Source organism: Pseudonaja textilis, chromosome 1 (genome assembly GCF_049901715.1).
Source record: "Pseudonaja textilis isolate UNSWEBS1 chromosome 1, rPseTex1.2, whole genome shotgun sequence".
Lineage (NCBI taxonomy): Eukaryota > Metazoa > Chordata > Lepidosauria > Squamata > Elapidae > Pseudonaja > Pseudonaja textilis.
Genome location: NC_141990.1, coordinates 164,806,841 through 164,822,881, shown reverse-complemented (window position 1 = coordinate 164,822,881; position 16,041 = coordinate 164,806,841). Strand labels below are relative to the sequence as shown.

General features: G+C 38.9%; 1 protein-coding gene across 3 annotated transcripts in view; it reads left to right on the top strand.

Annotated features, from left to right (window-relative positions):
- Positions 1-16,041, top strand: part of UNC80 (unc-80 subunit of NALCN channel complex) — a 185,781-nt gene that overhangs the window by 114,957 nt on the left and 54,783 nt on the right. For all 3 annotated transcript variants that reach the window (XM_087941122.1, XM_087941060.1, XM_087941004.1), the window contains 8 exons: positions 2,583-2,684; positions 3,521-3,701; positions 4,191-4,459; positions 4,679-4,813; positions 6,274-6,412; positions 11,120-11,216; positions 11,866-12,036; positions 13,199-13,291. In XM_087941122.1, the coding sequence (XP_087797248.1) occupies positions 2,583-2,684; positions 3,521-3,701; positions 4,191-4,459; positions 4,679-4,813; positions 6,274-6,412; positions 11,120-11,216; positions 11,866-12,036; positions 13,199-13,291 (1,187 nt within the window). The remainder of the gene's footprint in view (positions 1-2,582; positions 2,685-3,520; positions 3,702-4,190; positions 4,460-4,678; positions 4,814-6,273; positions 6,413-11,119; positions 11,217-11,865; positions 12,037-13,198; positions 13,292-16,041) is intronic.

The following is a 16,041-nucleotide window of genomic DNA, read 5'->3' as shown; positions in this document are numbered from 1 at the left end:
CGGTAGTTCCGACAACCGACTGGCCCTCGTCACCCCACCCCATCCTCCCAGGAGTCTCCACGCAGATCGTTTTGGATCCCAGGTAAGTGCAGGGGGTGCATGGAGCCTGGGGAGGTGGAAAACAGCCCCCCCCCAGAGGCCTGTGAAGGGCGAAAATGGGCCTATTTCGGGCCTCCGGAGCCTGGGGAGGTGGAAAATGGGCCCCCCACAGCCCATTTTTACTCCCAGGATGGTGGAGGAGGCCGACTAGGCCACACCCACCATAGCCATACCCACCCAGCAACCAGGCAGAGAACTGGTTGTTAAATTATTTGAAGCCCGCCACTGCTGTCCAGTCTCTTCTTAAAAGACTCCAGTGTTGAAGCACCCATAACTTCTGAAGGCTAAACCATTTTACTGGTTGATTGTTCTCACTGTTAGGAAATTTCTCCTTAATTCTAAGTTGCTTCTCTCCTTGTTTAGTTTCCACCCATTGTCTTGCCTTTTGGTGCTTTGAAAAACAGGCTGACCCCCTCTTCTTTGTGGCAGCCCCTCAAATATTGAAACACTTCTATCATGTCTCCACCAGTTTTTCTTTTCACTAGGGTAGACATACCCAATTCTTGCAACTATTCTTCATATGTTTTAGACTCCAGGGCCCCAATTATCTTTGTCGCTCTTCTCTGCACTCTTTCCAGAATCTCAACATCTTTTTTATATTATGGTGACCAAAACTGGATACAGTATCCCAAGTGTGATCTTACTAAGGCATTATAAAGCAGTACTAATACTTGGCATGATCTCGATTCTATCCTTCTATTAATGCAGCCTAGGATTGTATTGACCTTTTTGGTAGCTGTTGCACACGGCTGGCTCATATTTAAGGGATTGTCCACTAGGAGTCCAAGATCTCTCTTGTAGTTACTGCTATTGAGCCAGGTTTCACCTAATCTTATACAGTTGGTTGACACCCCCCTTTTTTTCTTTTCTTTTCTTTTCTTTTTTTCCTTTTCTTTTCTTTTCTTTTCTTTTCTTTTCTTTTCTTGCCAAAGTACTTTTCTCTACATTGAATTTCATTTTGTTAGATAGGGCTCAATGTTCAAGTCTGTCAAGATCCATCTGGATTTTGAGCCTGTCTTCTAGGGCAGGGGTCCCCAACCACCGGGCCGCGGACCAGGACCGGTCCCGGTCCATGGATCATTTGGTACCGGGCCGCAAAGAAAATAAAAATAAAATAAAAATGGCGGCTTTCTTCGCCTTAGGTGAATGCTGCTGGGATCAGGGATCAAGGACACAAATGAAAGAAGGGGAGGGAGGAAGCAACCAAAGCCTCTCCTGCTCTCCGGCTCAGCGGCTTCGGTTTCCTCCCGCCTCGTTCCTCTCTCAGTCGCTCTCTCGCTCCTCCACCAGCCCAGGAAGAAACTGCTTCAAAGAAGCTGGCAGGGTGGCTTTTCCTGTCGGCGCAGCTCCTCCGAAGCGCCCGTTCACCCCCACCCCGCCGCCCGCGGTTCAATCCAGTGCTCCGTTCTGCCTGCCTGCCTGCCTTCGTTTCTGGTTGTTTAGGAGTAGCTTTGGCTGAGAATAATAACTATTCGCCTCTTTTACTCAGCCGAAGCTGCTCCGAAACAACCAGAAACGAAGGCAGGCAGGCAGGCAGGCAGAACGGAGCACTGGATTGAACCGCGGGCGGCGGGGTGGGGGTGAACGGGTGCTTCGGAGGAGCTGCGCCGACAGGAAAAGCCACCCTGCCGGCTTCTTTGAAGCAGTTTCTTCCTGGGCTGGTGGAGGAGCGAGAAAGAGCGACTGAGAGAGGAACGAGGCAGACACCTGAGGGATAAGGCGGAGGGAGGGAGGGAGACACCTGAGGGATGAGGCTGAGGGAGGCAGGGCTGAGAGGCGGGGCTTCTCAGCCATCCTGCAGGGACTTGTCCTGAGCCGCAGAGACAGCCACGGGCCGCCGCCGCCGCCCAGCGCTCAGTTTTGAAGGCGCTCCTCAGCCCGGCGCAGTTCCTGAATCTGCAGCTGAAACCCTCCGTTTTAAATGTCCCAATAGAAGAGAATATCTGTCGCTCAGGGTTGCAATGAGGAGGCATTGGCGCTCCCTCAACTTGGTGGTTTGCTGGCAGACGTTTTATTACCTGACTAGGTAACAACATCAGATGTTATCTTGTCAGGTAATGAAACGTCTGCAAGCAAACCACCAAACTCGGACTCCTCCCCCTCCCCCCCTCCTTGAAAAAGTGTCTCCCCCCCCTCCTTGAAAAAGTGTTTCTGCGTGAAACTGGTCCCTGGTACAAAAAAGGTTGGGGACCACTGTTCTAGGGTTTGGCTATTCCTGCCAGTTTAATCCCATCACAATATTGATCCTTGGGAGTTCACACAATGCATATATCACCAGTATGAAAGCTGACAATTTCTTCTTTTTTTCTCTTTCCTGTTTCTTAACCAATTATCAACCTATGTAAAAGAGAAACCCAGAACAGAGAAATTTTTCTCCTCTACTATATCATTATGACTGAAAAGTATGACTATTTCTGAAAATGCAATTGCTAATGTGCTATAATTCATTTATAAAATAAAGGCTTTTTAAAATTATCCCACAGACCTATGTCCGTGATATTTACCCATTTCGTAGATCAGTATCTCCACAACTGAATCTGGTACACATGCATCCAGAAAGGGGGCAAGAACTCATTCAAAAACAGGTATGTTTATAGTAAACATCACAATGATGCATCCTCACTAGATTATCACATTGGTGTATGATTTGGAATGGTCTAAAAGATATTTTATGGTGCAGAAGCCACAAGCTTGTTCATTTCTATACTTTTGGCGCAAGATATTGTAAATATACTATAGCTATGACAAAAATATTTGAATTGAATAGGGTATTGTCTTATCATGAAACTGGGATTCCTAGACGTAGCTTCCTGGGACATTCTCTTGAATTTGTGGGTGCATAAATTATGGTAGTTCAAAGCAGTTTTGGGATGTACTGGTCCATTTATCTCTTAATTTCCACTTATTTCATTCAAAAATATGCTTAGAGTTAGGATGGATAAACTTGTGCCTGATGAGTCATTCCCATTACTATGTCGAAGTATTGCTTGGATATACGTTTTGTGCTAACCCAAAGCTGTTTGTGAGATGTAGTAGCTTACAATCCTATTGCTGAAATATACACATTTGATGCATATATTCATATTCATATAGTCTATTTTTCAAAATATAAATAAGTTAAATTAATTAAAACATGACACTGTAAATTAAATTAATGAAATTACATTAACATGGTACTTTGACAGCCCAAACTACTACTATGCAATTGCAATGTAGTCTCCTGGCTACTTTAGCAACACCATACGCTAATAAGAATAATTCCTTATTGCTCTAGTTTGTGCCTCTCAGATATCTTTGTACTATGAACATTCTCCTCATAAACAACTGTGGAGCACAATGTATGATCACTTGATAACAATTATTTTTTTGGATTTGGATCAACAATTGTTGTAATCATTGTCTGGCTGGTTTTTTTTTTTAGGTATTTACCCGTAAATTAGAAGAAGTGGGTCGAGTGTTGTTTCTCATTTCTCTGACTCAGAAGATTCCTGTGGCTCACAAGCAGTCCCACGTGTCTTTGTTGCAAGAAGACCTTCTTCGCTTGCCTTCATTTCCCCGTAGTGCCATTGATGCAGAATTCTCACTCTTCAATGATCCACAAGGTACTGCTATGTCTCCCTCAAGCTGAGCTTGACTCCAGGTGACTAAATAGACATTTTTTTGACAGCAGTAAGGAACTGGTTTACCATCATCCTCTTCTAAGATTGTTTTACTTTCCAATATAGGCTGTAGGATTTCCTGTCTTCATCCCCTACAAGTACCAACCAGGTCTAACTATATGGAAAACATTTTACCAATACTCTACTGAACCACCAAAATGAGACTGGTTGCTTAGATATAATTAAATGTCCATAGATAGAATCGCCATAATTGTTTAATGGTACTGAATGGGTTTAATATGTGATCAGCAAAATAGAACAAGAATCTATTATCTCTTTGAATAACCAAAGTTAATTAATGCAGCAAGCCCTATTTTAATACTTTAGTGTATAGATACCTCAGGAGATTTTTTTTTTAAAGGAAGCTCTGATATTTCTCTTTAAAATAAGCTGCTGCATTTTATTATGACATTGCTCTCTTTGTTCTCTTAGCTGGCAAGGAACTCTTTGGTCTAGATACACTTCAGAAAAGCCTATGGATTAAATTGCTAGAAGAGATGTTTCTGGGAATGCCCAGTGAATTTCCCTGGGGGGATGAAATTATGCTGTTCCTGAATGTATTTAATGGAGCCCTGATCCTACACCCAGAGGACAGCGCACTGTTGAGGCAGTATGCTGCTACAGTAATCAACACAGCTGTACATTTCAACCACCTCTTCTCTCTCAGTGGTTACCAGTGGATCCTTCCCACTATGCTGCAGGTAAGCTTAAAAAAAGAAAACTAAAAGCTGTACAGTAGTCATTAGGCTATCCTGCCAGATCAAACTTTCCAAAGGATCCATTGATCTTATCATTCATTGCATCCCTTTAATTCTTTATTATGGCTGCTCTGAGTCACAGTGCAGCTTTTGAAGATGACCCTTCAGCCTCTTGGTAACAGATGAAAACTCCTAAGGATTTTCTTGTTTCTTATTTCCCAGGTATATGCTGACTATGAGAGTAATCCACAGCTCCGCCAAGCAATTGAGTTTGCCTGCCGTCAGTTTTACATTCTACATCGTAAGCCTTTTGTGCTGCAATTGTTTGCTAGTGTTGCTCCACTTCTGGAATTTCCCGTGAGTGTCAACCAACTCCTGCATGAAAATTGTTTTCATTATTTTCTGACCATGCTGAAAATGCAATGGAGGTATAATAATATATTTAAAGAATTGCAGTGTTCTGCGCAATTCATTGACCCTTGTGTTTCTGCTCAGAAAAAGAAGCTGCTGGAAAATCAGTTCATGAGTTTAGGATTATTGAGTTTGACAACCACACTAAGATTACTGTCAACTTTACTTGCAACCTCCTAAGGAGCTACAAGCCATAGCATGAGAACAGCCAGACAACAACAACAACAACACCAGCATCAACAAAGTCCTTCAGTGGGTTGGAGAAATGATACATGGTTTATACTGGTTTATCCTACATCCACCCTGCATGCTCTTTTCCCACTAACTCTCTTATGCAGAGAAGCTTTAGCTTCCTTTTCTGAACCCACCTTAACTTATTCCTTGAAGGCTTGCTCACATTTTCAGCAGTTCTGGTCTCCTGTCTAGAAAATTCTCCCCTCCAAGGCTGACATTCTCCCATTAACAGAACATTAATATTGCCCTGCACATTCAGCTTTTTGTGGAGAGACACGTCTGTGCATACATTAAATGGTGTTAAATACATTTATAAATAAAAATCTTCTAATGCTGTCATTTTTTCCTAAGCATGCACTAGTTAAAGTGATTATTTGGACATGACAGAAAAGGCATAGTTCTGAGTAAGTGGGAATGATAAACCGTCACCTTCAGCTTCACATCTCAGTTTTTGACATTTAGAAATATTTGGGCCATGAAGACTATGTTGTACATGTTAAATGGGAGTTAAATTGTGAACATTCTTCAGAAGATGTTCATTTGATTGTGCAATATATAGATACTGTTTTAGAATTTCTGAAATTACCTGCTGACCTTCTTAAAACATTACCATTAATAATGTTTCTGAATCCATTAAAATTCTTAATGAAAGCCATCACGAGGAAGCATCCTCCCGATGGCAAGTAAACTGACTTTGGCACCAATAATAATTTCATTCTTATAGCAAAGAGTATCTTCAGGGCACAGTATCTGGGAAGATTGTGGCTGGCAATTAAATAAAATAATATTTTTTAAAAATACCAAATGAAATAATTTGTTCCATGCACCATTAAGGTTGCCCGCTCATCACCTTGATTTTAAACAGCTCATTTCACAAAATCAGACCACTTTGGGATTTCTCAGACTTTGTAATAAAACCCTCTGTATATAGGGATTAAAATCTGCAACTCTTGTATAAAATTTTCACATATCCAAAACTGGTGTTGCTTACTTCAGATGACATAAACGTTTGAGTGGGATATAAGTGGTTTTCACTGGATATTGATATCCCTTTTTAAAAAACATTGTGCATCCTTTTAAAAATTGTAAGCCTCCCAGGGTCTTTTTGGAATACGGCAGCCTTAAAATCCAACAAACAAGTAAATAGAACAACATTGCTTTCTTCACTGCAGGATGCTGCATACAATGGACCCAGCAAGGGAGTGTCTGCTCAGTGCCTGTTTGATCTCCTACAGTCCTTAGAAGGAGATACTTCTGACAACCTAGATATTCTAGAATTGGTAAAAGCAGAGAAGCCTCTGAAATCACTAGGTATTTTCAATTTATTTTTTAAAAAATTGCCATTTTTCTTGTGAAATAAATGTATTTCTGCTTTCATTTTTCTGATAAACTAAAAAGTTAAATACAAAACTAATTTTAAAAGTTTTTTTTAATGGTCAGGATCATACTTGGGGTGGGATTCAGCTGGTTCGGGCTGGTTCGGGCAAACTGGATATTAATTTTACATCCAGTTTGCTGAACCAGGAGTTCTGAAGACCAGCTGGCCCCACCCCACCCTGCCCCGCTCCTCCCAGGAATCCCCATGTGCCTGATTCTGGCTCCCAGGTAAGTGCAGGGAGGCCTCTTAGGCCCAAAATGAGGCATGGGGGTGTGTGGTGTGCCCCCCCATGCCCCATTTTGGCTCTCCTTAGGTTCCAGGGAGGCTTCCTAGGCCCAAAATGGGGCACGGGGAGAGGTGGTATTCAGCAGGTTCTGACCAGGTCTGGAGAACCGATCGTGGAAATTTTGAGTAGTTTGGAGAACTGGCAAATACCCCTCTGACTGGAGATTTTACAGTATCGTTTCCCTACCACACCCACCAAGCCACGCCCACAAAACCGGTAGTAAAAAAAAATTGAATTCCATCACTGGGCATGGTGGGCGTGGCACCCCCCACCATGCCCCATTTTTGCTCCCAGGAGGCTCCAGGGAGGCAAAACAGCACAGCAATCGAGGGCTGGAAGGGACATCTAGCCAACCGCCTGCTCCAAGAGCATTGTTAAAGTGAGTTTCTCTCTTTTGACCTACCCAGTCATGTGACCACCAAGCCACACCCACCAGGCCACACCCAGAGAACAGGTTGTTACAAAATTTGAATCCCACCTCTGTTCATACTATGTTACTTACACTATGCAGGATCTTCTTGTCTGCCCCTATTCAATAAATGAGAAGCCAGTCGTTGATTTAAACCCTATGATTTTCCTCCACAAAGAAACACCTTTTACAGGTAGTCCATAACTTACAAAAGTTATTTAGTGATCAAAGTTACAATAGCATTGAAAAAAAATGATTTATAACCGTTTTTCCACACTTGCAACCATTGCAGCATCCCCATGTTCACGTGATCAAAATTCAGACACTTGACAGCTGGCTCATATTTCTGAGAGTTGGCAGTGTCCCAAAGTCATGTGATCACTGTTTTGTGACCTTCTGATATACAAAGTCAATGGGCAAGCCAGATTCGCTTAATAGCTATGTCACTAACTTAACAACTGCAGTAATTCACTTAACAACTTTGGCCAATGTCTCACTTAGCAACAGAAATTCTGGGATCAATTGTGGTCATAAGCTGAGAGCTACCTGTATTTTAGTTTTAAAGAAACAAAATTCTAAAGAGGTCCAAACTGGCTTACAATTGTATTATATCATTATTTCTATCTATATTCTTGGCCTTTGTATTTTTTTACTTTATATTCTTGTATTGTATCTTGTTTTCTCTCTATATTTTCTAATGTTAAAAGTTTTCTTGGAAGTAACTCTCACTATGTTTTAATGAATTTTCCTAGTTAATTTTACTGTGGAGTCACATAATCAGAGTTGGAAGGGACCTTGTAGGTCATCTAGTCCAACCCCCCTGCCCAAGCGGGAGACCCTACACCATTTCTGACAAATGGCAGTCCAATCTCTTCTTGAAAGTCTCAAGTGATGGCGCTCCCACAACTTCTTTTTTTTTTGTAAATTTTATTTGAGTTTTCACAAAGAGAAAAAAAAATACAAATAAAACATCTTTTTTGAAAGCAGCATAATCCCAGGTTACATTTCTTCATAAAGACACAAATTCAGGTTCAAGCTCATTTTTATATTCTATTCCATATCTTATTACTATTTTACATTTTCTGCATAGCTTCTCCCCTCTTTTAATTTTCTCAATTTTATTTTAATTATCTCATCTCAATTCAAATCATTGTATTTATATTTTTTGTCTGTCCTGATTCAATTATCTATTATCTTTTCTCATTAAAAAAAATTTCTCCTGTAGTTACTGATTGGAGTATGACGCCTTTGTATCTTTTCCCTAAAATTGTAACATTCAATATAATACATAACTTCCATTCAGATTCTGCTTGGTACATTCTTAAAATACACATTGTATTCTTAAAAAAAGAATTTTTTTAATAAATGTATATAATTAAAACATTCCATTCCAATTCAATTCTATCATTAATATTAATATTCATTAAAGTCTTAACATCTTTAACATTACTTTTCAATTAAATATCATACTTCTATGGGAACAATTATAAGCTTTCCATAGTTAATTCCCCCCCTCTTCGCTTATATTTTATAAAACATTAACTAATTAAAATGTTCCCGTTCCTTCCTAATTCAATTTTCTCATTTATTTTATTTCACTTATTTTATTCACAAATATTTCACTAAATTACACTATTTTATCCCTCATTTTAATCATACGTTGTTTCCAATTTTCTAAAGTTATTTCTATTACTAATATAACAATACAATCTTATGTACCTTTACAGAATCCCTTTTTCAGTTAGATTTTCACCCATTATCTCTAAATAGGTCCTGTTTCTCTATATCTTGCTCAGGTCCTTTGTAACTTCTTTTCCTTTCCTTCTTCCCTCTCTTCTTCTCTCTACCCTTTTTACCCCCTTGTCTCTCTACCTCTATTTCTTTCTTCTGTATTCCCCTTTTTTGTTGCTTTCCAGTATTATACTTATTTTTCGAGTTATTTTTCTTTTCTTTGGTTGTTTTTTTAAGTCTTAAATTCTCCATTCTCTTTCCCCCCTTTCCTTTTTCTTCCCCACGTAGAATTACTTGTTTATTAAAGATGGCTTCTTCTTTGTCCCAGTCTTCTTGTTTTGCAGTCTTTTCTTGTTGTTTCTCATAGTTCCAAATCTCCATTTCTAAGAATTGAAAGACGAAGCCAAAAGAACCCTTCCCTTCTTGTGCATCTTCTTTGTACTTTTTAAGTTCCATTTTCAATTCATCCAGAAGTGGTGCCATTGTATAAATTTTTAAATAACCACCCAATTGATTTTAGTCATTCAAATATAATAACCAAAAATCCAAAGATCACTAAATAATCCAAATACACTCAAGCTGTTTCTTTTTTGCTCTTTTTTTCCCCACTTTCTCTTCCTGGGGTTACTATTTAGTTGCAAAGTTTCATTTAAAATGTATCTTTTAGAAGTCTTGTTGAAGTTTTACTTTAGATTCTTTTTAATTCCAGGCAGTCTCCTCCCTCTTCCAGATCCTGCCCTTATTCTTTTTCTCTCCCTTCCTGCTTATGAAAAAGAAAGTTTTTAATGTCCAGAAATCTTTATTATCCTTTTGGCATTTTGTTTTATTTTCAACTTAATTGCCTATTGATGTCAAAGCAGATTTTTCCGATTTCTTATTTAAGTCTCTTAGTTGTCAGTATAGGGAAGGAGAGAGAAGAAAAAAAAAGCCAAACCTTTCCCTTTTCACTTTCCTTTGCTGCTTCCGACTATTCTTTGGGAGCAATGTTATTTTTTGTAATTTTAAATTCCAGGGTACCTTGGTTGTTGCTTTTACAATTTAACCCGGTCAACCAAACTTTCACTTCTTATCTTCCTCCTGCACATTCTTTTCCGGTTGAGTTCTCCTTTGTGGTGGCCATTTCTGACCACTGCTGCAACCGCCTTCAGGAAAGGGAGTAATGGCCAGCTGAGGAGGAGAGATGCGGCTCTCCTCGACCCTGCTGGCAGTCTCCCCCCTCTTCACCACCTCTACGGGGTAGCTTAGCCCCGAAACCAGCTGGCCCGGGGAGCTCCAGAGGTGAGCCCAGAAAGAAACTGTACACGATTGCAGATTTATGTCTGTCGCCAAAGCCCTTCAAACCGGAAGTCTGGTGCTCCCACAACTTCTGAGGGCAAGCTGTTCCACTGGTTGATTGTTCTCACTGTCAGAAAGTTTCTCCTAATTTCCAGGTTAAATCTCTCCTAGTTCAGTTTCCATCCATTATTCCTTGTCTGGCCTACAAGTGCTTTAGAAAATAGCTTGACCCCTTCCTCCCTGTGGCAGCCCCTCAAATATTGGAAGACCGCTATCATGTCTCCTCTGCTTTACTAGACTAGCCAACCCCAGTTCCTGCAACTGTTCATTGTATGTTTTAGCCTCCAGTCCCCTAATCATCCTGGTTGTTCTTCTCTGTACTTTTTCTAGTCTTAACATCTTTTTTATAGTGTGGTAACCAAAACTGAATGCAGTACTCTAGGTGTGGTCTTACTAAGGCTTTATTGAGTGTTATTAATACCTCACTTGATCTCCATTGTATCCCTCTGTTAATACAATTAAGGATTACATTATCTTTTTTGGCTGCTGCTACACACTACTGGCTCAAACATGTTTCTTCAAACCACAGTCTTCAGTGGGGTTAAGTGCCAGATAAATGGTAATAGGACCAGTCTGATTAGGTAATCCCATCCATATTTATTTAGAAGCACTGTTAACTTTTTTTTAGATGAATGTCTATGCAAAATGCAGTCTTAAACTCTAAAGTAAAATGAATCTTAATAGAATTTATGAAATATCACTAATGATCCATTCTATTTTGATACAATGTATAGGCATTGTACAAATGTAGAGATAGAGATTGAACACGAATTAGTTGCCTAATGCAAAAAACATAGATGTTTATTGATTTTATCTCTCATGACACAATATTTCCATATTGTTGATACTCTGTTATGTTCTATTTTGTAACTATTTCAGATTTCTGTTACGGCAATGAGGACCTGACATTTTCAATCAGTGAAGCCATCAAGTTATGTGTAACAGTTGTGGCATATGCACCTGAGTCTTTCAGAAGGTAACAACTATTTCTTGGTTAATTGCCAATTACATTTTCAAACAAGTATGAAAACAATCTGTTATTCAAAGATTTTTCTTTTATTTATTCTTTCATGAAATTCATGAAGTTTTTCTCTATGTCTAATGATTAGAAGAATGTCATTACTGTTTCCAGGTGCAAAGTTTATTCTATCTGGCCTTTCAACTTCTACCTATGGTCATTGTCTCCTCAGTGCTTATCCTTTCTCAGGCTTAGCCATAGAACCTAGTTAGATGATGCTTGGCTTCTCTGACTGACAAAGAAAAATCACTTATTGCTGGTTGCTTCAACCACACCCACATTGGAAGCAAACATCTCCCTCTTTTTGCCTTCTCAAACTGTCTTGCCCTTTAACATTTTTTTCAGTTATTTCCTGTTTTGTTTTATTACATTTTTTGGAAGAAATTGTTATTGTTAACCAAAAAACTAAGATTTTTTTTTTTGCAGGTCCAAAATTGTTCTGGCTTTGATGCTGTCCTAATATTCACAAGAACTAGTCACCAAGTATTGTGCACAGTCCCTTTTCCTGCAGACAAAACTGGGTTTTTCCTGATTGGAGGGGTATTGTATTTCTGGATATAATCTCACATTGATAGCATTGATAGTTACATGATGTACATTGTTTCAGTCTTCAGATGCTGATGGTCCTTGAAGCTCTAGTGCCCTGTTACTTGCAGAAACTTAAGAGGCAAACCTCCCAAGTGGAAACTGTGACGGCTGCTCGAGAAGAGATTGCTGCTACAGCTGCTCTGGCGACATCCTTGCAAGCACTTTTGTACAGTGTGGAAGTTCTTACTCGGTGAGCTACACCACCTACTTACCATGACCTTGCAGGATCCAAGGGGGGGGGGGGGAAGATGAGAATTTTATGTTCCTGTCGATGGTGAAAACAATTGAATGCTGTTATATGTTTGTATAATGCATGTATATATGTACAACAACAAGAATTAAAATGGGCAATATTCACATCTGCATTATAAAATATAGAAGGTTGCATTTATCTGTTTCAAAATTAAAAGCTCACTAAATCTATTTCACTGAAAATTAGACTGGGAGCGAGGGAGAGTGTCAAAGTAGAATCTATCTGATGAATTTTAATCACAGATTAACAAATGCAGATTCAACATCTGCCATCCAGAATTTATTTTCCTCCTTTTTCGGAAGGTAATGCAATGACATTTAATAAAGATAAATGCACATAAACAATTTCCTAGGTTGAGCTTGACTCTTGAGACATGTATGAGATTTTCATTTTGGAATTTCCTATTTGTGGCATGATTATTCATTTGTTTGTTTACTTATTTAATTCAAACAATGTCCTGTATCTCCACAGTTTCCAAGTCTGTCCCTCTTAGATTTTTCAAGATCAGCCAAAAAGACTACTATAACACAAAAAGACTAATGATGATGCATCAATAAAAACAAAATTTCCACATCAAAAGAAATAACAGTTCTACTTTATTGTTTTATTTATATGGTTCGACAGTATCATGAGTTCTTTATTGATTCTGGAGTCCTTACATAAAAGGAATGAGATAATTAATACTTAAGGCCTATGAAGAGAGATTGAAGGAACTGAGACTGTTCATCTTGAGAATATTGAGAGTAAGGACGTGGCTGTGCTCTTCAAATACCTGAAAAAAGATTATATTTGAAAAGTCAAAGTTTCTGTTGTTTCTGAAGGCAGGACATTGAATAATAGATTTAAGAAATAGGTTGGCTAATTCCAGTTGAAGCTTAGAATAATTTCCCAGCTCTAAGAATCATCTGGCAGTGAGGTCAGTTGATGAGTAAAGTGGTGAACTCCTCTTTGCTGGATGTGTTAAGTTGAGGCTCAACAAGTTGAAGCTTTAATTTTAATTTAAGCAGAAGAGACCCAAATAGCTTTTCCAGTACTAAGATTCTTCTATTACTGCTACTTCTACTAATTACCGTACTGCTACTACTACTGCCATTAACAGGCCAATGACTGCACCTCAGATGAGTCGCTGTGATCAAGGCCATAAAGGAACCACTACTGCTAACCATACTATGTCAGCTGGAACAAATACCAGGTATTTAACAGAGGCTGCCCTACAACTTATTGTTGAAACCTTAGTAATACTAATGCTTTTCCATAGTCTATATATTGTACAATACTGCAAAAGAAAATGAATGTTGGGACAGATAGGGATAGAATGTAAGACTTACCTTATTAGATCAAACCAGCAATGATTATTGGTTTTGTTTTTAGCAGAAGCCAGCTCAAAACTCACAAGAATTTAACACAGGACACATGATAGAAATGACAGCCATATGTCAAAATTTATTTCTATCATTTAGTAACCTGAAGTGCAATTCCTATAAATATAATCTCCCCATGAAAATATGCTTATATCCAGAGTTTAGTAAACTCACTGCCCTGGGGTGAGAAGAATCAGATTACTATGCAATATGACAAATGAAGTTAGTCTTTTTTTATAATAAGTTTTTTATTTTTCAGTTTCAAAAATACATACATTCCATTTTTTTAAATCAGTGTGTCATCCGGGCACAAACTCCTTTATGCTACATTTTTCACCATTTACAACTTCTTCGCATTCATATTTCTCTAAACTTAGAATTGAGATACATCAAACAGCTAAACAATATACAAATCTTCTCATGATAGTACCGTATTAACATTACATCCCATTATTCTTGTCATAGGTATATTAACAATTATATTATGGCTATTTCTAGCTTATCTTATTTTCTATTCTCCTTTATTCTTCTTCATTTCCAAATTCCTTTTTTATTTTCTAACCATTAATAAAATGTTTCCCATATCATATAGTATTCAAAGTGGAATAGATAGCACCACTACTAGATGGACTCGCAACTGGCTGGCAAACCGTACTCAACGAGTAGTCCTTAATGGGTCTAAGTCTACATGGAGGGAAGTAAGCTGCTGGGTGCCACAAGGTTCCGTCTTAGGCCCAGTACTCTTCAATATCTTCATTAACGACTTAGATGACGGAATAGAAGGGGAACTTACCAAATTTGCAGATGATACTAAGCTGGCAGGAATAGCTAACACCCAAGAAGATAGGCTCAAGATCCAGATGGATCTTGACAGATTAGAACACTGGGCCATATCTAACAAAATGAAATTCAGCGTAGAGAAAAGTAAAGTCCTACACTTAGGCAAAAAAAACCCCCAAAAGTACAGATATAGACTGGGTGAAACCAGGCTCAATAGCAGTAACTGTGAGAGGGATCTTGGAGTCTTAGTGGACAACCAGCTAAATATGAGCCAGCAGTGTGCAGCAGCAGCCAAAAAAGATAATGTAATCCTAAATTGTATTAACAGAGGGATACAGTCAAGATAAAGGGAAGTACTAATACCACTCTATAAAGCCTTAGTAAGACCACACCTAGAGTACTGCATTCAGTTTTGTTTACCACATTATAAAAAAGATGTTGAGATTCTAGAAAAAGTACCGAGAAGAGCAACCAGGATGATTAGGGGACTGGAGGCTAAAACATACAACGAACAGTTGCAGGAACTGGGATGGCTAGTCTAGTGAAGAGAAGGACCAGGGGGACATGATAATGGTCTTCCAATATTTGAGGGGCTGCCACAGGGAGGAAGGGGTCAAGCTATTTTCTAAAGCTCCTATAGGCCAGACAAGGAATAATGGATGGAAACTGAACAAGGAGAGATTTAACCTGGAAACAAGGAGAAACTGTCTGACAGTGAGAACAATCAACCAATGGAACAGCTTGTCCTCGGAAGTTGTGGGAGCTCCATCAGTTGAGACTTTCAAGAAGAGATTGGACTGCCATTTGTCAGAAATGGTGTAGGGTCTCCTGCTGGGGTGGGGGGTTGGACTAGATGACCTACAAGGTCCCTTCCAACTCTGATTATCTGTTATCTGTTATCAATTTGCTCTTTCTCCTTGATTGCTGGTGTTAATCTGTTCATCTCTGCATAGTCTAATATTTTCCTAATTACCTCCTCATCTGTGGGGATCTCCTCACCTTTCCAATGTTGTGCAAATACAATTCTAGATGCAGTTAGCACATGCATAATTAAATATGCATCCTCTTTATTATGCATGTCTGGTAAAATCCCTAACAGAAATATTTCTGGTTTTAACTCAGTACATTGTTTTATCATCTCTTCCAACCATGTCTTTATTTTCATCCAATATTTCTTCGCTTTACCATGCGTCCACCACATATGATAGCTGGATCGAAGTATCTAGTGACATTTCCAACATTTAGCTGATTTGTCTCTAAACATCTTTGCCAACCTCATTGGTGCAAAATGCCATCTGTAAAACATCTTATACACATTCTCTTTATATGCCATTGACATCATTAATCTATAATTCCTGTCCCACAGTTTCTGCCACTTATCTAATTCTATCATGTAGCCAAAAATTTTCGCCCGTGCTATCATTGTCTTCTTTACTTGTTCCTCTTCCAATTTTATGCCTAGTAAATAACTATACAGTTTCTTTATTAGCCTTTCTTCTTTTTCCTGTTAGCATTTTATCTAACTCTGTTAATTCTTTGTAAAAAAACCCTGTGATTTGACATCTTTCTCATATCTAGACTGTATCTGCACTCGTGAATACCGTGTTATATTGATCCCTAGCTCACTCACAAATGAAGTTAGTCTGAAACTGGACTGAGGTTGTAACCTGCAGCTGCCTAAAGAAATGGTCTGAGTCCTTCTCAATGCACTTCATGGCATACTAAGCTGGGGCAGAAGATAGAAGTAGGGGAACTTCTGAATAATTTTAAATGTGATGGCAGAATACGCATACATTTTCTC